At 41.5% G+C, this 26,676-nt stretch overlaps 1 protein-coding gene across 1 annotated transcript in view; it reads right to left on the reverse strand.

Moving 5' to 3' along the window:
* The window catches only part of RXFP2 (relaxin family peptide receptor 2), a 347,803-nt gene that overhangs the window by 114,622 nt on the left and 206,505 nt on the right, over positions 1-26,676 (reverse strand). The window contains exons 3-4 of the mRNA XM_077298262.1: positions 19,989-20,066; positions 114-219 (exon numbers count right to left, since the gene is read on the reverse strand). Coding sequence (XP_077154377.1) covers positions 114-219; positions 19,989-20,066 — 184 coding nt within the window. The remainder of the gene's footprint in view (positions 1-113; positions 220-19,988; positions 20,067-26,676) is intronic.

A 26,676-nucleotide genomic window follows, 5' to 3' on the forward strand; every position in this document is an offset into this window, starting at 1 on the left:
AGGGGGGAAGGATATCTAAATGGGATGGTCCAGTGCTTAATAGCACTGTCACAGATGAATTATTTAGATGAAAGCAAGCTAGCAGAATCAGAGGGATGCAGGCGTCTACTTACAATAGTGTTACATTGCTTGACACGTACGGAACTGCTTCTAAATTGGCCTGTACACACTCGAGCTCAGTGTCTTTACACTCACAAATGCCTGGGAACTGGCTGAGACCTAGAAGCAATTGACAGTAATCATATTCACTAAATGGTCCATTGAAATGTAACAAAAATATGCATGAAAACTATCATTCAACTTCATATCTCTGCTTATTTTTATTAGATTGCTAAATTGCACAAGCTGGTGTAAATAGTGTAATGGATGGTGTAAACTGATATGAATATATTTCACTCCCAGCAAAGCTAGTAACCCCTAAATCTCTTCTAAATGTGCTTGTAATGTAGTAAAAAAATTTCCATTTCCAACACCGTTCTGGTCCTCTTTTGTCCCGTGTGGCAGCTTATCACCTGCTTTCACAGGCGCTGCTGCTTGAGGTGATGCTATTTACATCAATGTAAGTCAAAGGTTCCACAAAACTAGGCTCAGTAGACTTATATCGTGAAGGCAACTTCTGGTCCATACATTAAGGTCTATGTGATCTGGCTAATTTTATTTGAGCTCACGTAATCTTAAAGAGAACTTGACAGGTCCCCTATATCTTCCAACCAGGCTTGGACTGGCCTACAGGAGAACAGGAGAATCCTCTGGTGGGCCCTTAGTCGATGAAGTGTTGGTTTCCCCAGACTTGTTGTACCACTCAGCATGTTGTCACACACCTGTTAGTGTGATAACATGATTTGCAAGAGTGGAGTCGTCTTGCCTACACTTGTATGTTTCCCGGCTTCAGAGGTGATCCACGGAGGAGCCAAAGATCAGCCTCTGGAACAGATCTTCTTTGCCTCCGGACTTGAGCAGTACGCCTCTGGAGATGGGAATCGTACACCCAGCATTCGAGGCGCTATGACGTGTAGACAAGAATGTCGCACGCATGTGTGAAATTTGCAGAGAACTGGCGATGACGCCGGCTTTTACAAATCATGTTATCACACCCACAGGGGCTGAGTGGGACGACTAGTCTGGCGAATCTAATGCCCCGTCAATTAGCCAAAAGGAAATCTTCATATTAAAAACGGACTGTAAAAAGACGTTTTAAAAACATCTGTTTAAAAAAATAGGACAAGCGCAGCTCCTGGAAATAGAGGAAGGCAGCGACTGAGGAGTATTTTAATGCACCTACATTAAATCACAGGAAAATTTAGAATGGATTAGGGGATAATACATTTAGCTAGGAGTGCTTCTTTAAAGGGGTTGTCTGATTCTGAGATATTGATGACCAATCTGTGAAAGAGATTCAAAACTCAACACTGTCAATGATCAGATGATTTAAAGGGAACCTACCAGCAAGTTTTTGCTTCCCCGTTTGAGCTTAGCATAATGTAGGGGCAGAAACCTTGATTCTAGCAATGTGTCACATACTGGGCTGCTTGCCGTAGGTTTGATAAATCACTGTTTTATCTGCTGCAGATCTAGCAGTTCTCTGAATGCTGAGCTCTGTATAACCCCACCCACACCACTGATTGGCAGCTTTCTACTCAATGTACACAAAAGCTGCCAATCAGTGGTTTGGGACGGGGTTATACAAAGCTCATGAATATGGAGGACTACCTGGCAGCAGGTTTACTAGTCCTCTAGTGATAAAATAATTGTTTTATCAGCAGGAATGTATCAGAACTACAGTAAGCATAACACCGCGTCTCTGTCTCTACATTATGCTGCTGTCAGATTAGTTGGCAATAAAACCTGGTGACAGATTCCCTTTAAGAGTAACTAAGTTTATAATTTTACTGATATAATTAATTTCAATGCTTTCATCTATTATACAGAAAAGAGATGGGCAACAAAGAGCAATTCACTAATTCTCTCTCTTGGGGACTGTGTATGTCTGTGCCTTATAGTGCTTCACTCAAACCCTATCATGGTTCAATCCCCCTGTGGTGTCACCATAGATTACAGTTGGATCTTGGTTGACCGCTTTCCACAAAAAAAAGAGATTGTTTCTATAAAGTAGCACTTTGCAGAATGTGCTATAAACAATATAATGGAAATGGTCCATAAAGTTTTAGCAGTCTGGAATAAACTTTTGCAAACAGTAGAACATTTTTCATGCTATAGAACATACTTGAATTACTTGGGATTTTTTTTGTTTTCATCCCAACAATGCTTTATAGTATCCTTATAGTATCCTACTATTTCATAAACAGACATATTCTAGGTTGTACAGAATAACTCCATATCAAAGAGGAAGTCAGTGACAGCTGGGATGTGGAGAGCGTCAGAACACCAGGTATTTTATGGACCGTAGATGACAGACTGTGGAATACGCTTCAGTACAGAAACAAGAGAAAATGTTTCCACAACATACTTTATATCATTCTTCGAAGTTTTTAGTAACTTTTGCAAACTTTATTGTTGCCTGTATGTACAAGAAGAATTGGTACGAGGAAGCCAAGTGATGTCTGAACTTCAACAAAAGGGTAAGAATTTATTCTATACCTTGGACAGTAATTTCCCTTTATAATATTCTGTAGCTGTCCTACAAATAGTGAATCAACAGCCTATAGAGTGGAAAGCTTCAGCGTACTGCAAAATAGTTACACTAAAGTTGTGCAAAAATTTTTTGACTTTTGGCAGTTTCATACCAGTTTCTCACAGCTCTGCCAAAATGGACCAAACTGGGGCGGGTCGGGGGCGCGTGACCCCAGCTTGTCCAATTCATGATGAGATGTGATGTTCCTTACACCAGAATTCTTACTCCAGTCCCCAAAGTAGAAATACATGTATCTTCATGAAACAATCACCGACTGGAGTAAGATTCCCACGCAGCATTGCCATAAAGCGAGAATGAACTAAAGTAACCTCTCCAGTGATGCACTGCAGGAGCCATTGTCTCCTGTCAGTGTGTTACTGGAGGCCCTATAGAGCAGTGTCATCACCCGATGTCACTGTTCTATAGGTGAGATCGTCATGGGACACTCGTTATTAATTGGACTGCGTCGGACAGGGAGTATACAGTTGGTTTATTATTTTTTATTTTTTGCAGGCGATCGAGGGCGTCGCAGGAATTAGGCGTGGTTGTAAGTATGGTGAAATTAAGAATATTAAAATACTTTTCTCTGGCTGTCTTTTTTTAACTCTTTATTGAGTTTTTTTTAACTCATTATTAGTAATCGATAGGTGTCTTATTGACGCCCCTCCATTACTAACTGGGCTTAATGTCACCTTACAATAGCAAGGTGACATTAACCCCTTATTACCCCATATGCCACCGCTACATGGCAGTGGGAAGAGAGGGGCTAAGTGCCAGAATTGGCGCATCATACAGATGCACCATTTCTGGGGTGGCTGCAGGCTGGTGTTTGTAGCCGGGGGGCAATATCCATGGCCCCTTCCTAGGCTATGAATATCAGCCTGCAGCTGTTTGCATAGCCGTTCTGGCTATGAAATATAGGGAGACCCCACGTCATTTTTTTGGGGTCCCCCTATTTTAATAGCCAGTAAAGGCTATGCAGACAGCTGCGGGCTGATATTCATAGCCTGGGAAGGGGCGATGGGTATTACCCCCTTCCCATGCTACAAATATTGGCCCCCAGCCATTGGCTTTCCCCCTCTGGATAATTGCGTGGGAGCCCATGCCATTTTTCCCCCCATTTTTATGCTATTATATATCTATGGATATATCCCTAGATGTATCCATAGATATCCATCTATAGATATATCCCTAGATATATCCCTAGATATAGCTATAGATATAACTATGGATATATCTATAGAGATAGATATGGATATATATAGGAAAAACACAGAAGCGCTAACTCCTAAATGTTACCCTCAGCAGCTGGAATCAATACAGATATGTGCCAAAAATTTCGTATAATGTAAACAATGATGATAGTGAAGCTGAAACCATGCTTGAGGGTATGACAACCGTGAAGGGATGTGTGTCAAAGAACAAGGGAAAAGGGTTGCACCTACTGTGGACCTGTGGGGGGGTTACTGAGTAGGACCCCTACTGAATACGGGTTGATGACTCCGTAAAATAGTCGTGTGTTAAGGCTTTCCACTGTACGGTATGTACCTAGTGGATCCTGTATCACGCGTAGGTATTATCCACCCACGGGATGTTAACCCAAATGCGATCCAACTGAGATGCCCTGCACACTACAGGTTGGGCGAGTGTTGGGCATATATATACACACATACAAGGCGTGTAAACCACATACACTGGTAGGACCGGCTGGGGACTCACCAGGATCCAAAGGCGTTGTGGATATGATGCTGTCTGAGGCGTTGCTGCCTATAAAGTCCCATGGTGGCGGTCCTGGTGTTCGGATGGTGGAAAGGCGGACTGGTGGCAGCCACCACAGCTGGAATGCGAGGAAGCTGTGTAGAGCCAGGGAGAGCCCCGGCTAGTGGCATCCCTGGATAAGAGGGGGAAAGAATGGCAGGTGGGAAAGCCTAGCGTGTGACGTCACAGGAGCTACGGAGCGGTGCTGGGACCAAGAGAGTATCCAATGCGTTTCGAAGGAGCAGCGTCCTTCTTCATCAGGGTTACATGTTGCATATGTGTATATAAAACATATGTAATGTAATGCTAAAAACAATTTTTTAATAGTTGTCTAATTAAAACAAAATTTATGAATATGCTAAAAGATAATAAAAAATGAGTTAAAACATTTTTAATTATAAAAATCCAGGTTTCTTTATCATTATAATTCCATAGGCAAGCCTCCATAGGTAAGGTGTGGGCATACGTATACACGAGGACGGCCTCGTAGCGAGACCCCCACAGAATCTGTATATCTGCATCTACTGCCAAGGAAGTCCTGCCCAGTCAATTTTAATATAAGTGTATAATACTTAGGTTCAGGTCATTTGTACAAACTGCCTGACCAGGGGTGGAAACCAAGGGGGTGAGGGGGAGGAGAGGGAGAAGGTGCGGGAAGAGGAAGGAGGAGTTAGATGAGGTTCTGACGCTAACATGTAATACTGTCCCCAATCAGAAGGCGTATAGTTCTAACCCATAGTTCAAGCATTTTGGTGCAAGGCAGTCGAGGGAGAATATCCACTTTAATTCAGCCCTGGACATGGCTTGTCTAAGGTTGCCCCCTCTTGAACTAAGTTGGACTCTTTGAATACCGAGGAAGCATACGCCTTTTGTTGATTTGTTATGCTTCTCATTAAAATGGCGCTACAGGGGGTGACCCTTGAAGTCTTTCTTGATTGTTTGTCATGTGCTCTTTGATTTGTACCATCAGTTGCCTTTGAGTCAGTGAATGTTAATTGGCGCGATCTTTTGAAAAATGTATTTCTACAGCCGTAACAACTGCCACATGGTGCAAACCCTGGAACAGCATCATTGGGTATTCCAGTTGAGTGCTTTCGATTGGTGGCCATTTGGTGGTAGGGGCTAGTAGGCTGCCCAACGATTGGGCTTTTCTATACACAAACTTGGGGATGGTCGGTAGATATTCCCCTATGGGTTTGCCCCTCTGTAAAGTGGTCCAATGTTTAAGGATAATGGACCTGTACTTCTTATGACCAGTATAGAATTGCGTGATGAATGGTAGTTGTCGAATCTGATCATAGATACTCATGGTAGTTGGATTCGTAGGTTTGGCTCTATGTATCAAGGAGTTCCTTGATGTCGCTCCCACTTCCTGTTTTGCTTGTTCCAATAGTGTGATTGGGTAGCCTACATCAAGGAATTGTTGGGTTAAGGCCTCAGCTTCCTCATTGTAGTCATCCAGAGTCATGCAGTTCCGTCTTATTCTTGTGTACTGGCCTTTGGGAATGTTAGTGAGCCACCCAGGTAGGTGGCAGCTGGTTATATGGATGAAACTATTAAGAGTCTACCTCTTTTCGATAGCGTTTAGTTCGTAAGTGCTTATCCTCAATATATATATTGAGATCCAGAAAATTAATGCTTGTGGTGCTGATTGTTGGTGTGAATTCCAATCCGAAGTTGTTCACATTAAGACTTGAAATGAAGGAATCTACGTCATTTTTTGGACCATCCCAGATGAACAGGATGTCATCTATGAATCAGCGCCAGAGAACTAGCCCTGCACATAAATTGCCAGATGTGTATATATGAGACCTCTCCCACTTGGCTACATACAAATTCGCATAGCTTGGGGCAAAGCATGTCCCCATCGCAGTGCCCAATGTCTGCAAATAGAATTCTCCTTCATATATGAAGTAATTATAGTGTAAAAAAATTCAATGCACTCTTTAATAAATAGCACCTTGGTTTCTGGGTAGGTCCCCAGTACTTGGAGGAACTGGCCTGCAATGTGACATCCCATCTTCTGGTCAATTACTGTATATAATGATTTTATATCAAGGGTACCCAGGATGTAGCTGGGTTCCCATTTTACCTCTTCCAGAACTTGCCGGATATGGCCTGTATCCTTTAGGTGGGCCGGTATTAGTGGCATTCATTTTTGTAGGTGCACATCTACATACCGTGACAGGTTGGCTGTGAGACTGTTTAAGTCTGAAATAATTGGGCTCCCTGGAGGGCATGTCATGATCTTATGAATTTTAGGGATGTGATAGAAGATGACCAGGCTGGGATCCTTATTTGTTACAAAGTTGAACTTAGAATGGCCAGGGACTTGCCCTTAAGACATAGGGTATTCAGTATTCAGACGTAGTATAAGGTAGGGTCACTTTTCAGTTTTTTATATGTGACCTCATCACTGAGGAGTCTAACTGACTCCTCATGGTACATAGTGCGATCTAATACCACGATGCCCCCTCCTTTGTCTGCAGGGCGGATGATGATGTTGTTATTATCCTGTATATCTGTAATGCCTTTCTTTTCTTGTGGCTTCAAGTTGCACGGGGTAAATCTACATTTTCTCCTCTGTAATTTTCTGATATCTTCAGTCACTAGCCTCAAAGGTGACAAACGCTTCCGATTGTTCTTGTATCAGATTAAAGGAGGAAAGATTAGCCAGAGAGGTATGGATATATTCCCCGGATTCATGGTCAGTGTTATTTACTGTAGATATGGATCTATCTATCTATAGATATATCTATCTATCTATAGATATATTTATAGATAGATAGAAAGATAGATACAGTATATCTATAGATACATAGATATAGCTATAGATACATAGATATATCTATCCATATATCTATCTAACTATCCATATATCTATCTGCATCTATCCATAGATATATCTATAGATAGATATATCTATAGATAGATCTATGAATAGATCTATCTATATATAGATCTATCTGTCTATCTTATTCCTTCTATCTATCTATCCCATATCAAATCTAGCTATCTATTTATAGATAGATAGATAGAAGGAATGAGATAGACAGATAGCTAGATAGCTAGATAGATAGATAGATAGATAGATAGATAGATAGATATGAGATAGATAGATACTCGTAGATAGATATGGGAAATATATATATATATATATATATATATATATATATATATATATATATATGTACACCATGTTCTAATCTAAATTATTATGCAAATTATATTTTTCTCGGACTTTCCTAAATGGTCGGTGCAAATGACAGTCAGTCTAATAAAAGTCATCACCCGTTAGAGTATACATCGAATTTTATTGAAGAAACCTCCCAATGATAACAGTATAATCTCCAAAATGAATAAAAACTCAAAATACACTGTTCCAAATTATTAGGCACAGTAGAATTTCTAAACATTTGATATGTTTTAAGGAACTGAAAATGCTCATTTGTGGAATTTGCCGCATAAGGCTGGGTTCACATTGCGTTAATAGCAGCCCGTTCAGCACATACGCTAACGGGCTGCTGTTAACGCAAGTGCCGACGTTCCATCGCGCTAGCAGTGACGGACCCGGAAACGCTGCAGCCCGCGTCTCGGGTCCGTCACTCAATGACGGCAAATCGCTAGCGCCCGCCCACAATGCGTCCGACATTGGAGTCAATGACGGCGTTAAACAGACTACGTTACACCGCGTTATGCCGCGGTGTAACGTAGTCCGTTTAACGGAGTCACTGAACGCAATGTAAACCCAGCCTTAGGAGGTCACATTCACTGAACAAAAAAAGCTATTTAACTCCAAAACATCCTAACAGGCCAAGTTACATGTTAACATAGGAGCCCTTCTTTGCTATCACCTTCACAATTCTTGCATCCATTGAACTTGTGAGTTTTTGGAGAGTTTCTGCTTGTATTTCTTTGCCTGAAGTCAGAATAGCCTCCCAGAGCTGCTGTTTTGATGTGAACTGCCTCCCACCCTCATAGATCTTTTGCTTGATGATACTCCAAATGTTCTCTATAGGGTTGAGGTCAGGGGAAGATGGTGGCCACACCATGAGTTTATCTCCTTTTATGCCCATAGAAGCCAATGACTCAGAGGTATTCTTTGCAGCATGAGATGGTGCATTGTCATGCATGAAGATGATTTTGCTCCTGAAGGCACATTTCTGCTTTTTATACCATAGAAGAAAGTTGTCAGTCAGAAACTCTATATACTTTGCAGAGGTCATTTTCACACCTTTGGGAACCTTAAAGGGCTCTACCAGCTGTTTCCCCATGATTCCAGCCCAAAACATGTCTCCTCCAACTCCTTGCTGACGTCGCAGCCTTGTTGGGAAATGGTGGCCATCCACCAACCATCCACTACTCCATCCATCTGGACCATCCAGGGTTGCTCGACACTCATCAGTAAACAAGACTGTTTGGAAATTAGTCTTCATGTATGTCTGGGCCCACTGCAACCGTTTCTGCTTGTGAACACTGTTTAGGGGTGGCCGAATAGTAGGTTTATGCACCACAGCAAGCCTTTGAAGGATCCTACACCTTGAGGTTCGAGGGACTCCAGAGGCACCAGCAGCTTCAAATAACTGTTTGCTGCTTTGTAATGGTATTTTGGCAGCTGCTCTCTTAATCCAATGAATTTGTCTGGCAGAAACCTTCCTCATTATGCCTTTATCTGCATGAACTCTGTCTGTGCTTTGTTTCAGTCACAAATCTCTTCACAGTATGATGATCACTCTTAAGTTTTCGTGAAATATCTAATGTTTTCATCCCTTGACCAAAGCATTGCACTATTTGACGCTTTTCAGCAGCAGAGAGATCCTTTTTATTTCCCATGTTACTTGAAAACTGTGGCCTGCTTAATAATGTGGAACATCATTTTTAAGTAGCTTTCCTTTAATTAGAATCACCTAGAAAACTAATTATCACATGTGTTTAAGATTGATTTCAGTGATCCATTGAGCCCTGAGACGCAATACCATCCACGAGTTTATTTGAAAAATAAAACAATTAAATCTTTATGACACTTAAATCCAATATGCATAATAATTTGGAACACGGTTTATCTATCTATCTATTTATCTATCTATCTATCTATCTATCTATCTATCTATCTATCTATCTATCTATCTATCTATCTATCTATCTGTCTATCTATGTGTGTAATGGAGTGTGGGTTGGACAAATGTAAAAGAGGATGTTGGACAAGAAATTACATCGCAAATCTTTTTTTTTCTTCAATAATGCATCTTTATTTAGCTTTCAAAAACTCATACAAAAATGCATAAAAAAAGCATCAAAAACACATCAAATCCACGCAAAAAATGCATCAAAAACACGCGGATTTTTGTCTGCGTTTTCTGCCTCGAGATGCGGATTCAGTGGGGAAAAATCTGCAGACAAATCCGCAACGTGTGCACATACCCTAAAAGTTAGTATTCACCCTGGTCAATGAGCCTGGTCACACGACTTAGGATAAAAAGCCAAACCAGAATCTCAGTTTGCAGACACTGTTTCGGGGTACTGCTCTTCATTAGGGTTGAGCGACTTTTACTTTTTTAAGATCGAGTCGGGTTTCGCGAAACCCGACTTTCTCAAAAGTCGAGTTGAGTGAAATCGGCCGATTATCGCGAAGAGTCGGAGATCGACCGAAACACGAAACCCAATGCAAGTCAATGGGAAATCCTCCTCCTCCTCCATCCCTGCCCAGCAAAGCGGTGTTGCACATTGTGAATCGCAGCACAAGCGATAAGATGGCGATAGGCGTGCACGCAGCTGACACCTATGTCATCACGCTGCCACGCTCCTTCATTGGCTGAAAAATGGCGCTGAACGCGTCATACGAAACGCGACTTTGGCGCGAAGATCGCCGACCACATGGCCGATCCCACGCTGGGATCGGGTCGGGTTTCATGAAACCCGACTTTGCCAAAAGTCGGCGACTTTTGAATTTGTCCGATCCGTTTCGCTCAACCCTACTCCTCATCAGTGCAAAGTGTGAGATCTTGTTTGGCTGGGTGAGGGGCGTCTGACCGGGATCCTCGGGGTAACTTTTCTCCTTGCAGAGCGTGACATGTCAAGTCTGCCATGTCAAGGCGAGGAGACTTTTAAACCTTGCAATGCTTCTCTGGAAAATTTAATATGCAAATTGTCTCTTCTGTTCTGAAGAGGTCTCTTTTCCCTTCATGAGTCATCAATGGAATCCATTCTGAGTTTGTATTAAAACTCACCAGATTTATCCTGGCGGCAGCGGGGGAGCGGGGTCATAGGAGGCACGGTCGCTGCTGCAGGAATCTGGTGGTAGCAGACGAACAGCGATGCTCCGAGCTGGGAGGAAGGTTTATCCCGGAGGTGCAAAGCTGCCAGCCCAGGCTTCAACAAGTTGTCGGCAGTGAGGCATGAGCAGAGTCCCCGTTCTGCCCATTGATTTGGGCTTCAGGAAAATGGCTGCCAGAGGCAGCGCATGCACAGATTGAGATCTCAGCTCATTATTGAGCTCGTTATTGGGACAATAAAACTTTCACATCTAACCTAATTAAGGATTCACACACTTGAGGTCACTTCTTTTTAAATATCCATTTATTACACCATGCCTCTACTCTTTTTGTGTTTATTTGTGTTTTTTCAGATACTTTGTTATGCTGTTGTTAACCCCTTTACGTATGTGTCATATGTCGTGCATTCCCATTTGATGCGCTGAGCTGAAGCACTTCTGTGTAGCACAAGCAATCAGAAAATCACAGCTTCAAGGAGACTATTGAAGTAAGTAGAAAGCAGAAAAAAATGTTTATAAAAATATAAAAGTTCAAATCACCCCCCTTTAGCCTCATTCAAAATAAAAAAAACAAAACAGATGTATTTGGTATCGCCGCATTCAGAATTACCTGATCTATCAAAATATTTAAAAAATTAACCCGATCAGTAAATGGTGTAACAAGAATGAAATTCAAAACGCCAGAATTACGTTTTTTGGTGGCCGCAACATTGCAATATAATGCAATAACAGGTGATCAAAATGTTGTATCTATGCCAAAATAGTATCACTAAAAACGCCAACTCGTGGCGCAAAAATTAAGCCCTAACTCAGCCTCAGATACCAAAAAAATGGAGATGCTAAAGGTCTCGGAAAATGGCTCAATTTTTTTATTTTTTACAAACTTTGGATTTTTTTTTCATCACTTAGATAAAAAAGAACCTAGACATGTTTGGTGTCTATGAACTCGTAATGACCTGGAGAATCATAATGGCTGGTCAGTTTTAGCATTTGGTGAACATGGCAAAAAAAGAAACCCAAAAACACAATTGTAGAATTGCACTTTTTTTTTTACAATTTCACCATACTAGGATTTTTTTCCGGTTTTCCAGTACACTATATGGTAAAATCAATGATGTTGTTCAAGTGTCTAACTTGTCACGTAAAAACAAGCCCTCACATGGCCAAATTGATGGAAAAATGAAAAAGTTATGTCTCTGGGAAGAAGGGGAGTAAAAAACAAAAATGGAAATTGGCCCGGGGGTGAAGAGGTTAATGAAGAGACCTAAGAAGTCTGGAAAGCTTGCTTTGTAACATCACTTATTTTATTTTTGTCAGCCATTTAAAGGTATCATAACGACAAGATTATTATTTTGTTTCTCCTTGTCCAATGTCACCTTTCTTTAGGTATCTCATTTCAGTCAGGAGTTTTCACTTTGGCGCAGTCTGAGACAAATGCATGGCTTTTTATTGGATTTATGACTTTTATGTAGTCTCAAAAAATAAAGAAAAGATGGTTGTAACAAGTTATGGCTATTTCTGTGAATTCTATATAGACACCACTAGGTGGCACTAGCAAAGCAGTGGCATACAATGTAATATTGAGCTGGAGCCAAGGGTTTTCTAACTTTTCTTACTTTTGCACAAACTTGCCAATGAGTTCTTCACAGTGGATGCTTTCCAATACATGTGTTCATCACATAAATTACCCAGGTTAATATATTGAAGAATTACTTGGAATCTAATTAAACAAATTAAATAGTTTTATGCCCAAAAAATATAATTCTAGGTGTGATACCTATTACCTACATATTATTGGCTAACTAGAAAAATTATATTTACAAGCTTTCAGAGAACAGAGGCTCTTTCATCCTGCAGGTTTATAAATGAATTACTGAGACAAGAGCACAACAGATGTTACAAGAGGAGATTTGTGGATGGGGTGATGCTTCCTAAAGATAAGCCAAGGCTATGAAATGAAGACTTTTCTTTTACAATTGGAGAGGTGGTGGGAGTGATGGCTTAGGGGTTCGGTGATCTGGAGTCAGTCTGGGGGAGGTAATACTAATTTTATTTCTATAGCGCCAACATATTCCGCATTAATTTAAGTGGAGACATGTACAGACACTAAAGACAACACCAAGTAATACATAGTTACAGGAGGAGTGAGGGTCCATTACAATAAGGAAATAGGGGGGACACAATAGGTAGAAAGTGTCATGTATGGTCCAGTCTTCATTATAATAATAATAAATAATAAATAAGCTGCATGATCCGGCCATCAGCCAGTATCTGCGTAAGTGCAGTTACCAAGTGCTATTAGGTGCATCGAGGACATGGAGACAGATGAGTAGTAATGGACAGAAAATTCAGAAAGAGGAAACAGGGAATAGATAGCATAGTGATAAGCCTGTCTACAGAGATGTGTTTTTAAGGCATGCTTGGATTACCAGTAACAATAAAATGGTCAAACAGTGTTTAGTGTTTTATTTCATTAAAAGACTTTATTCTACATGTGTGTGTTTATTTAACTTTTTACAAACTATAGGATTAGTAATGGATAGGTGGCTTATTGACACCTCTCCATTACAAATCCAGGCTTAATGTTACCTTACAATACAAAGGTGACATTAACCCCTCATTACCCCATATGCCACTGCTACAGGGCAGTGGGAAGAGAGAGGCTACATGCCAGAAATGGTGTATCTTACAGATGCGCCTTTTCTGGGGTGGTTTGGGGCAGATGTTTTTAGCCAGGGGGGTCAATAACCATGGTCCCTCTCTAGGCTATTAATATCTGCCCTCAGCCACTGGCTTTCCCTCTCTGGCGCAGAAAATTGCTTGGGAGTCCACACCAGTTTTTTCTGTGAAAACATTCTTTTATTAAATACATACAGGTCCCAAATTTTACACACACATACTACTAACAGTATTAGCCACTGGCAAATATAAATCTAACTGTTCTGCAATGGTTTCCTGTATGTAAACCATGTCTCCTATCCTGTTGGCTTCTGCAATGATTGTACAGAAACCGACAAATGAATTATCAGCTCTTCTGCTATCTCTCTATGAAATATAAAGATATATATATATGTGTGTGTCACTGACATATATACAGTATATATCTGTATTATACGTGTATATATCTATTCTATCTTTTCTATTCTTAACATGTCAGTGTGAGTTCACTGTATGCCTGATGTGAATTACCGGCTTTTCAAAGGACACGGGTGCGTAAAAATCGGACAGCACTCACATGGTGCAAGTGCTGTGCGATTTTTTTTTCTCGCACCCATTGACTTACATTGGTGAGTCTTGTCCGAGAATCACAGCAATACGCAGCATGCTGCGATTGTTTTCTCAGTGCCGACAAGATTTAAAACATATATCCCAGTGTAATAAAATGGTTGGTTTATTTTCACAGTTTTCGAAGTACAAGTCTACTTCTTCTTCAGGAAACCACAGGTATAACTTATATATATATATATTGATCGAAGGGCTAAGAGACCTGTTCCCATGTTGTATGGCTTAGAAAGCGGTCATTGGGTGATAGAGCTAAGAGAGCTTTCCCTGCGTGGAAGGGCTAAGAGCGAAACCCACAGGAGAAACAGAAGGAATTAAGAAAATATGAAGATGTAATTTATATGCTATTGACATGAAAAATCACCAAATGTTGATAGAAACCCATCCATTTCACACAAACAAAGAAATCAAACCATAGATGTCCATATATTAAGTTATGTGAAATAATGAGAAATCAAATAATAAAGCTGGAGAGACAGAAAGGGCAAATAGTGTCTTATCTGATAAACAAATGAAATAAAATATTGTGAGTAAGCTCACCTGATAGGGATGTGACAGTCACAACTCCTATAAAAGCATGTAAAGGCTCCTGCCAGACCACCAATAAAATGCTATGCCGAAAATGAGGAATACAGTGGTTCAGAGTCCGCGCTGCCCAAAGTTCAAACAAGGTTAAAAGCAAGAATGCGATTTTTGTATCAATACGTTTCAAGGCTTTTAAACCTCTTCATCAGGATCAAATCGCAATGACAGAGTTAATTTTCTTCATAATAATGAAAAATGACACTGAGAAAAAGAATTGAATACGCCTACTGAAATTTGATTTTGGCCCATTCTTCCACACACTCTTCAAATCCTGAAGGTCCCGTGGGCTCCTTCTACAAACTCTGAATTTTAGTTCCTTCCATAAATTTTCTATTAGATTCAGGTCAGGTGATTGGCTCGGCCATTCTAGCAGCTTTATTTTCTTTCGATGAAACCAATTGATAGTTTCCTTGGCTGTGTGTTTGGGATCATTGTTTTGCTGAAATGTCCACTCTCATTTCATCTTCATCATCCTGGTAGATGGCAGCAGATTTTTTTCAAGAATGTCTTGGTACATTTGACCATTCATCCTTCCTTCAATTATATGACGTTTGCAAGTGCCGTATGCTTATAAACAGCCCCACATCATGATGTTTCCACCTCCAAACTTCACTGTTGGTATGGTGTTTTGGGGGCGATATGCAGTGCCTTTTGGCCTCTGAACATTGTGTTTGTTAGGGCATTCAAACAGTTCAGTTTTGGTCTCATCTTACCAGACTATACTCTCCCAGTATTTCACAGGCTTGTCTAAATGCTGTTGAGCAAACTTTAAACGAACTTCAACATAATTTTTGTTCAGCAATAGAGTTGTCATGATTCCACCACTCATTGTGTAATGGATGCAGTGAGTGACAGCTCAGCCACCTTATAGCATCAGGGTCATGCTGAGCTGTCAGCATTGTGAGTGACAGCTCAATAGTCCAATCTGAGGCAGGGGTGTGCTGATCTGTCAGTAATTTAAGTGACAGGCCAACCGCTTTTACTTTTGTCTTACCTCTCTTTTTATGAGGAGCTCTCTTGGTATCAAACCCCGGACCTCTTGACTACCCTGTCTCATGGCTTGTCTCTGAGTAGTGACTCAGCGTCACATTTGTGACTGTGTGCATCTCAAGAGGCTTGCATACACTCTTCATTCAAGGAATTAATCTAGGGGTAAAGTGACCTTTTTGGACCCACAGGTGCTTCACAAAATATTTATAACATTAGAACATTTATAACATTAGAATGTGAAAATTAAAAATGACCTTTTCAATAAAATGTGCTTTAGTCCATAATTTTTAAATCTTACAAGTGGTAATAGGAGGATAAACTGTAAACCCCACCATTTGTAAAGAAATTTTTCACAAATGCGCAATACCCTGTATATTGTTGAAGACTAAATATTAAGGCAGACGGCAGAGCTCGGAGGGTAAGGAATGCTATTTGGCTTTTGGAGTACAAATTCTGCTGAAATAGTTTGTGTGTGCCACATGCAGAGCCCCTGATTAGCTAGACTGGCATGACATTGTCTGTGTATCATATGAATTTGCGTCATCATGCCAGTCCGGCTAACCAAAAGCCACACCAGAATTTTTTTTAAAGAAAACGATTTGCGAGCCTCCTATCCAGTGGCCAGAAACTGTAGACCTGTCCAATATACCAGAGTCCTGCAAATCGATCTGCCCATCTATAGTGGAAACCACTTTTAAGTGTGATCTCTATCTAAATCAAAGCAAATTCTAAATAAAAAAAACGTAACTCAATACTATTCATGCAATACCATCAAAACTACATGGTATTGTATAATATCATAAGATTATATATGGTAAATCCACTTAGATTCGGACTGGTTAATCTCCTGGTTTGCCCTGGAATCAGAAGATTAACCAGTCCGAAAATTGACGTCATGCCCAACAGGGCTCAAAAAGTCCACCAGATTTTAAAATGAAATTAGAGAGGATTGCACTGGTTTTGTGTGTATGGATGATGGTACCTCAAATTTTTTGTTTGGCCCAAGATAATCTACTCTGATCCTATTTTTTTCAGAAATACAAAAAGGATAAAGTTCCATGACATGTATTGTGTCACCAATGAACAAAGTAAGGAAAACATACACAAAATACTTGTGGGTGAGAACAGGTATAAGAAACTTTATTTGGGATTCAAATGAAGGCATGTGGGATGTAGTTATGAAATAAATGTATTTTCTATGGCATTTCATTCAGTTTCATATATTCTATTGAGAAGATATGTATGTGCAAGTGTTTCTATAAGGCTGAAGTCACACTACCGCAGAATATGGCCGAGTACTATGTGAGAAATCATCACAGAGCACTCAGTCTAGTGTTAATCTATGGGGCAGCGCACATCAGCGTTTATTTTCCGAGATGTATCCGGCGTGCGTGTAAAATTGCAGCAGGCTGCGATTGACGCCGAGACTCACCAATGCAAGCCTATGGGTGCAAGAAAAAAATTGCACAGCACTCGGACCATGTGAGTGCTGTCTGATTTTTACAACCAGTCCTTTGAAAAGCCATCAATTCATCTGCCGCATACAGTAAAATCACAGCGTGACAGGTTAGAATAGAATAGATAGAATATATATATATACACATAGAATAGACAGATATATAGATGTCAGTGACACACATATATATATTAGACAGACAGATAGATAGAGAGATAGATGGATTGATAGAATAAAAGCCGGCAATTCATCTACTGCGCACAGTAAAATCACAGAGTGACAGGCTAGATTAGAATAGATATATACACATAGGATACATAGATATATAGAGGTCAGTGACACATATACAGGTGCTTCTCACTAAATTAGAATATCATCGAAAAGTCATATATTATATAGAGTCATTACAAATATAGTGATCTGTTTCAAGTGTTTATTTCTGTTAATGTTGATGATTATGGCTTACAGCCAATGAAAACCCAAAAGTCATTATCTAAGTAAATTAGAATAATTAACAAAAACACTTGCAAAGGCTTCCTAAATGTTTAAAAATGTGCCGTATCCAAGCATATTAATGGAAAGTTGAGTGGAAGGAAAAAGTGTGGTAAAAAAAGGAGCACAAGCCACCGGGATAAACGCAGCCTTGTAAGGCTTATAAAGAAAAGGCCATTCAAAAATTTTGGGGAGAATCACAAGGAGTGGACTGCTGCTGGAGTCATTGCTTCAAAAGCCACCACACACAGACATATCCAGGACATGGGCTACAAGTGTCGCATTCCTTGTGTCAAGCCACTCATGACCAATAGACAACGCCAGAAGTGTCTTACCTGGGCCAAGGAGAAAAAGAACTGCACTGTTGCTCAGTGGTCCAAGGTGTTGTTTTCAGAAAAAAGTAAATTTTGTATTTCATTTGGAAATCAAAGTCCCATAGTCTGGAGGAAGAGTGGAGATGCCACAATCCAAGCTGCTTGAGGTCTAGTGTGAAGTTTCCACAATGAGTGATGGTTTGGGGAGCCATGTCATCTGCTGGTGTAGGTCCACTGTAGGTCCAAAGTCAGCGCAGCCGTCTACCAGGAAATTTTAGAGCACTTCACGCTTCACTCTGCTGACAAGATTTTTGGGGATGGAAATTTAATTCTCCAGCAGGACTTGGCACCTGTCCACACTGCCAAAAGTACCAATACCTGGTTTAAAAACAACAGTATCACTTTGCTTGATTGGCCAGAAATCTGACCTTAACCTCATAGAAAATCTATTGGATATTGTCAAGAGGAAGATGAGAGACACCAGATCCAACAACAATGCAGATGACCTGAAGGCTGCTATCAAAGCCACTTGGGCTTCCATAACACCTCAGCAGTGCCACAGACTCATCTCCTCCATCCCACGCCGCATTGCTGTAGTAATTGATGCAATAGGAGCCCCGACCAAATATTGAGTGCATTACTGAACATACATTTCAGTAGGCCAGCATTTCAGATTTTAAAATCATTTTTCAAGCTGGTTTCATAAAGTATTCTAATTTACTGAGATAATGACTTTTGGGTTTTCTTTAGCTATATGCCATAACTATCAACATTAACAGAAATAAACACTTGAAATAGAGCACTCTATTTACAATGACTATATATAATATATGATATTCACTGTTTTGTATTGAAGAACTTTTTTATGATATTCTAATTTTGTGAGAAGCACCTGTATTTATATGTATATACATAGATAGATAGATAGATAAATAGATAGATAGTAATTTTCTTAACCAGCAGAGGGAAAGCCGATGGCTAGGGGCCAATGTTTATAGCCCGGGAAGGGGGCAATACCCATGGAGCTTCTCAGGCTGTTAATATCAGCTCATAGCTGTATAACTGCCTTTACTGGGTATTAAAATGGGGGACCCTAACAAAATGACATAGGGCTCCCCTATAATTAATAACCAGCAAAGACTATGCAGACAACTGGGGGCTGATATTATTAGTCTAGTAGGAAGGGGCCATGGATACTGCCCCCCAGACTAAAAACATCAGCTCTCAGCCACCCCCGAAAAGGCGCATCTCCAAGATGTGCCAATTCTGGCACTTAGCCTCACTCTTCCCACTTGCCCTGTAGCGGTGGCAAGTGGGTTGATGGTTGGGGGGTTGATGTCAGCTTTGTACTGTCAGGTGACATCAAGCCCCAAGGTTAGTAATGGAGAGGCGTCAAAGTTCTCCTGCTCGTGGTGCCGTCAGACAGGACCTGAGAGTTCACAGCCAATGAACTCACTTAACCTTTTTCACGTCAGTGCGAACGCCAGTTAGGTGATTTGATGTGTAAATGGCTTAGAGAATTGCTCTATGCTCATGTTAAAATCGCATTGCAATCGGATAGCAATTGTAATGCATACGGATGTAAATTGATGTTAGATGTGAAAAATCGGATTGCACTCTCATGATACTCACATGACACTTGCATTACACTCGTGCGACTGTTGGCAGGGAGACTTGGACCAATTTTTCATACGTTTACTGTAACTCCAGCCTAATTGTCCTTATTGAGTTGTGGGTTAAAGAAGCACTCTCATTAAAGTATTTATGCTCTTAATATATTGCAGTCAACATATTATATGGCACTGTGTACTTACAATTGCTAATTTTGCCCCTTTGACCAGTTAATTCTCTTTTCCATTAGGTCTATGACATCATGTGATTACAAGCTGACTAACTTTGATCGGAGTGGCCCTTTAAAGTAAATGTTTGCGAAATAGTTTAATGATTAAAATACAGTAGTTCTATTTGGAAAACCTGGACATTTTTCAATAAGCAGAGACATTTTGTACATTGAAAGGTTATAGTTCTGCCTGAAATCTTCATAAGTTATTTGTCATAACAGATTTCATGCCAATGATAAATCTATTTGCTTGCTTGAATAATTGCAAATTTGGAATTTTTCCTGTCCTAGTTTTTAAATCTAAAATTGTGTAATAATTATTTTATTAGTGATAAAAAAATGTAACAGTTCCATCTTTAGTTACTTACAGCATTCCTGGGGATCCGTCACCTCATTTGCTTTCCTATGATGTTCATCAAACATATTTGGCCATCCGTTGTTGTCTTCTGGAATAGGAAAGGTTAATCATATAGTGATTTGTATATACTGCTAACGTATCCCAGCTTGCAACTATTGAGAACACAAGAGACATAATATAAGTAAAACAATTATAAATTTGTATGAAATTAAATGTCCGTGTTTTATGGTCCTTGTTACTGCTACAATTCCTCGTTTCACCACTTCCTGACATACGTGGTATGTATACGGCACCTTGAGAGCTGCGTTCCTATAAATCACCGTATATATAAGGTGCCATGATCACGTGGGCTCACGCTGAGCACCGCCACAATGAAATGCGGGTGTCAGATCTATATGAGAGCTGGCACCCTGCAGCAACGCAAATGATTGATGCTAGCACTGATAGCGGGTGTTTAACCCCTGTGATGATGTTGTCAATAGTGACAGTGACATCACGAGAGACATCCCTCTCTGCTTCCATCAGCACAGCGGGAAAAATGGCCATGGGTTCACCCAGGGATGGTTACCTGTCAGCTCATGCTGAGAGCACGAACTGACAAGCTTATATCATAATAAGAATGGTCTAAAAAATAAATAAAACCAATTCTTCACTTTCTGTTGATTTGTTCTTTCTGCCTCCCAGAGATCACAATAAGGCTTCGCTCACATTTTTCCCGAGCTCTTCCACTGGGGTTTCCGTGTAAACCTCTGAAATATGTAATTCAGACGGAGTCCCCAATGGAAGATTCCCTATGATGAGGCAGATGGAGGCACTGGGGATGCTGTCTGACAGCCTATGATCCATCTGAATCCTTCTTTTTAGACGTGCATATAATTGCAGTCTGCCATAGTTTTGTGCACTTCTGAAAAGAACACCACTGAACAGAGGCCAGATGGAGTCTAAAGTACCTGTGCTGTCTCATTATAGTGAGTGACTCCCTCAGGGGTTTCATCTGAATGACGTCTCTCAGAGATTTAGATGGAGAACCCGATGTAAGTGCTCAGCGTAGAGCGCCGAATATTATGAAAATATTCCCAAGAAAAGCTTCAACTCAATCCACAAAAAAGCAAGTAGTACATTACTGGTAGTATAAAGGCTCTGGAAAAGCGCTATAGCTCCTCACCCCCCAAAAGAAATTCAGCAAATTCTGCACTCCCAAATCCAAATGCCCCCTTCCTTCTAAGCCCCAAACCACATTTAGCTTCCACTTATTTGGCATTTCTGTAGCAATGGCAGCCACCTAATTTACAGATGTGTGTCTCCAGAAGCATGAGCTGGTCACTACAACGTACTGCTAACTACAATGTACTCGTAATAGTGACCGCAACGTACTGGGCACCACAATGGCAGTTTGCAATTTTCACTCAGCAACATCCACTGCTGTTTGTTTCTTGGAAGCACCCATGTTGTCAAAATCGTTACTACACTTGTAGATAAATTCCAACAAGGGTATAATTATGAAAATGGGGTCACTTGAGGGAGAATTCTTCTGTTCTAGTACTTAGGGGCTCTGTAAATGGAGTCCGCAAACTATTCTAGCAAAATCTGTGATCCAAGAGGAAAATGGCAATCCGTCCCTCCCGAGTCTCGCCTTATGGCTAAGCAGTACTGTACAGTCATACATGGGGTATATCCACATTCAGCAGAAATTGCAGGACAAATATTTTGGTGCCATTTTTACTAATGTCCCATCTGAGGCTAAAACAAAATCTTGGTGGTAAAAATGTAATTATTTTTTCTTCACTGCCCATTGGTATAAAATTCTGTGAGACACCCGTGGTGTCAATATGATCACTGCACCCATAGATTAATTAATTAAGAGGTGTCGTTTGTAAAATGGGGTCACTTATGGGGGGTTCTGCTGATCTGGCACCTCAGGGGTTTTACAATGTGACATGGCACCCTCAAACCAGTTCAGCAAAATCTGAACTCCAATATGGCACTTATTGCCATTTGAGCTTTACAGTGTACCTCAAAAGTAGTTTTTGACCACGTATGGGGTACATGTGTGCTCAGGAGAAATTGCACAACAAATTGTGGTGTCCATTTTCTTCTGTAACCCTTGTGAAAATAAAAAAATTGGGGATTAAAAACATTTTTGTGTGAAAATGTTTTTATTTTTTATTTTCACAGCTTGTTAGGGCTGGTGGAACGCACCAAATAATATAAAGGTAGTGATAAGGTGAGTTCGGTGCCCGGGGTCCACCATGCAGAGATGTTACTTGCTGCCCGGTAATTGCGTAAACTATATGGCGGTATAATAGACGAACATCACCCGATGTGTACAGAGACGAACTCTGTTGCTACACAGAGTCGCAATACTGCGGATTATAAATGTCAAAGCCTGTTATGCCTCACAGAGCTCGGCAGAGTGAACGCTAGTGTACGGTGACAGCACTCAGTCTCAAGGATGCGGGGTTTAAGTCCCTCTAGACCCACTAGCGCACCTGCGATGCCAGGACAAACTATACTAAAGATTTAGCGCACTGAGTGCACGCATCATCGCGCTGGTGAACGCCACTAACCACCCTAACTAGGGAGAGAAAGCGCAATAACTGCGGACGGCGTTGCACTGGCGAACGCTACTATTTTGACGCTGATAATCGTGCACAGTGTCGGCATGCACTGACTGGGGCTATACTTGCTCCAAACACCCAGACTCACACAACAATGCTAGCTAGGGGAATCATTAGGAGTTTTCACCAGTATCATACACACATCCACACACAACACGATTTCTGAATATACTAGCGCATGGCCGAGCGGCTATGCGACCCTCATAGTCGCAGCCTTCCGGGACCTTGCCAGTGGTCCAATCAGAACCGCTTGAGGACATGGGCATGTGACCTCCGACCTCCAATGAGAGGTCGCCTCACAGACACGCCCAGTAGGCAAAAACCAGGAGCGTCTGCTTGCCGCTAACTAATGCTGGTTACAGTAGCTGGACCTGGGACAGCAGCAGTAACCAGATGCACAGCATCAGCTTGCGCAAGATGCTGCAACTGACATTTCTGCTGAGCAGAATTCTCTACGGCTGAGGAAGAATGGGAGACCGCAGAGGACATGGTTTGAGATTCCCCCTGTGCAGCGTGGGAACTGGAAACCTAACACGGCTTATTATTATAAGCTTCTGAGAAGGTTCATAGTGCTCACCACACATCTAGATAGTTTCCAAAATGGTGTTACTTGTGAGCAGTTTCCACTGTTTAGGCACATCACGGGCTTCCCAAACGCAACATGGCATCTGCTAATTATTCCATTACATTCAAAATGTCCAATAGCGCTCCTTCCCTTCCGAGCTCTGAAATGCGCCAAAGCAGTAATTTTCTCCCACATATGGGGTATTGGTGTTCCATTTTTTCCTGTTACCCTTGCGAATATAAAAAAAATTGGGTCTAAAGTAAAAAATTTTGTGAAAAAAAGTTAAATGTTCAATTTTTCCTTCCACATTCCATTGATTCCCGTGAGTCACCTGAAGGGTTAATAAACTTCTTGAATGTGGTATTGAACACCTTGAGGGGTGCTGTTTTTAGAACGGTGTCACTTTTGGGTATTTTCTGTCATATAGGTCCCTCAAAGACACTTCAAATGTGATGTGATCCCTAACAATGAGAAATCGTTGGTCAACTTTTAACCCTTATAAATTCCTAAAAAAAAAAATTATGTTTCAAAAATGGCACTGATGTAAAGTAGACATGTGGGAAATGTTATTTATTAACTATTTTTTGTGGTATTACTCTATTTTAAGGGCATAAAAATTAAAAGTTTAAAAATTGCAAAATGTTACACGTTTTCACCAAATTTACGATATTTTCACAAATAAAAGCAAGTCATATCGAACAAATTTTACCACTGTCATGAAGTACAATATGTCACGATAAAACATTCTAAGAATTGGTGGGATCCATTGAAGTGTTCCAGAGTTATTAGCACATAAAGTGACAGCGGTCACAACTGTAAAACTTGGCCTGGTCAGGAAGGTGTAAACAGGCTTCGAGGTGAAGGGGTCAACACCGGATCTCTTCATCTAAATTTACAGCATCATAGGCATATATGATGCTCTCAGCTTGGGTCCTTTTTGGATATTTGTGGGTGTAACAATGACAGTAAAATATAGCCTCTAAACCATTGGGTGAATAAAGTATATGTTTTTGATGTAAAAAAGAAAAAACGTACCGTATTTTTTCGGACTATAAGACGCACCGGACCATAAGACGCACCCCAAATTTGGGGTGAAAATTGCAGAAAAAAAGATTTTTTTATAAGATGGGGGTCCGTCTTATTGTCCGAATTTACAGTATCTTACCTGAAGGCTGGCAGTGGCAGAGCAGGGTCACAGGAGGCATGGTGTCGGCAGAGGTGGGGTGATGCGGTACGGCGTGCACCTGAGCAGGGTCCCTTCCTGCTTAGGTGGGCGACGCCACGGCCTGGTGTCCATGGGAGGGTTGCAGCAGTGGTTACCGGAAGAGGTGCAGCAGCGGCAGAAGTGCGGGGATGAGGAGGCGCAGTGAGCGGGGTCTCTTTCACCAGTGAGATGTTGCAGCAGCCCGGCGTGAGCGGGGTCCCTTTCACTGGTGAGGTGCGGTGGCAGAGTTGCGGGGATGAGGAGGCGCAGTGAGCGGGGTCCCTTTCACCGGTGAGATGATGCAGCAGCCCGGTAAGCAGCAGAGCCGGGTGAATCATGTTGTTATCGGTGGTGGCGACCATCTTCCTGAGGCCGCACATGTGCAGATGGAGTGCTCTGCTTCCCGGGGCTTCAAGAAAATGGCCATAGGAGGCCGCGCGTGCGCAGATGGAGATCGCAGCGGCCATTTTCCTGAAGCCAAGATATAAATCTGCGAACTTGGCTTCAGGAAAATGGCCACCGCGATCTCCATCTGCGCACACGCGGCCTCCCGCGGCCATTTTCCTGAAGCCCCGGGAAGCAGAGCACTCCATATGCGCACGCGCGGCCTCAGGAAGATGGCCGCCACCACCGATAACAACATGATTCACCCGGCTCTGCTGCTTACCGGGCTGCTGCATCATCTCACCGGTGAAAGGGACCTCGCTCACTGCGCCTCCTCATCCCCGCACCTCTGCCACCGCACCTCTGCCGCCGCCACCACACCACTGCGGGTAAGCCTGCATTACGACTATTAGACGCACCCCCTATTTTCCCCCCTTTTTTTGGGGGGAAAAAGAGCGTCTTGTAGTCCGAAAAATACGGTATAGATAAAAAAATGGAAAAAGTGGCCTTAAATTTTGAAAAAAAAAGATATTACTGTATAATACAAACCAGTACCAGTGTCCTTATGTTTTTGGCATTTCATTATTAGCAAATTATTTCAGGCTTAGTAATAAAAGCTGTAAAACTACTTTAACTTACTGTACCATAATGCCTATGCTGAAAAAAGTGTACTGAAAATTTTGCAATAATTTTTTTTCAAAAGGATTTAAAATAACTTGGAGTGAAAGGGATTTATTAATAAAAAATGAAAGTTATGTCTCAAAGGATTACAGAGATATAAGCAGCGGACAGCATGGGCATTCTTTTCATGCTATTTCTATTGTGCACAATGTCAAAGGTATACATTTATAAAACAGAGCAATTTTCTCAGTTTTGTTTAGTAAAATTACTCTAAATTACTATAGACCTTACAAAAGGCTTATAATGTACACGATCTATTGTAGAGAAAGATGTGGAGACATAGTAATTACAGCTGTATGTATGCACCTGCATTGATGTTTTATGGATGTCGGTAGCCTTAGCTGATAGGACATACAAGGTTTCATGATAGAAATAGTTCAGAATATGGAGGAATTTACTAATGGTTTTAAGCCAGTTTTGTGATGTACTTGACTTAGGACTTAGTGAGGGACCACATGGGTGTCATCTAGTGATGAGCGAGTATGCTCGCTACTCGAGCTTTCCGAGGACGCTTGGGTGATCTCGGAGTATTTTGGGCGTGCTCAGAGATTTAGTTTGTGTCGCCGCAGCTGCATGATTTGTGGCTGCTAGACAGCCTGAATACATGTGGGGATTGCATGTTTGTTAGGGAATCCCCGCATGTGCTCAGGCTGTCTACCTGCCGCAATTCGTGCAGCTGCGGCGACACAAACTAAATCTCAGAGCACATCCAAATGCACGGAGAACACCCGAGCGTGCTCAGAAATCTCAAGTAACGAGCATTCTTGCAGCGGTGACCCGGTTCGTGGCCCTGGGTGTGCAATTTAACGGATGGAGAATAGAAAATGGATGATGTTGGAGATGGGAATAAGGTTTGTATAGAGAAAGGGGGGTTGTTTGTGATGCCAGCTGTGGTGTTCGGCTATAAATGGTCAACGCTGTTTAAGGATCGCTGGGGCCGATGGTGATGCAGCTGGGATGGTTCTGCTCCCCACAGGTGGAGTGGGGCCCCAGGGCTACTGATGCAGTTCTGTAAGGGACTTCTGGATGTTGAGGTGCAGGACTGATGGTCCAGGACTGAGGGTTGAGGAATAATTAGAGGACGCAGGGGTTGCAGTGTCTTTACCTTTAATCCCAGGTTGAAGGTGCAATCCGGGGCACAAGTCACAGCTGGTGATAGAGATCCGGGCAGCCTGGAAGCAATTCAGAGTCCCCCTAGCCAGGTGGGGAAGGAGGCCTTCCTACTGTGTTGTTTTCTGTATGCTTG

This window comes from Ranitomeya variabilis, chromosome 3, assembly GCF_051348905.1.
Source record: "Ranitomeya variabilis isolate aRanVar5 chromosome 3, aRanVar5.hap1, whole genome shotgun sequence".
In the NCBI taxonomy this organism is placed as follows: domain Eukaryota; kingdom Metazoa; phylum Chordata; class Amphibia; order Anura; family Dendrobatidae; genus Ranitomeya; species Ranitomeya variabilis.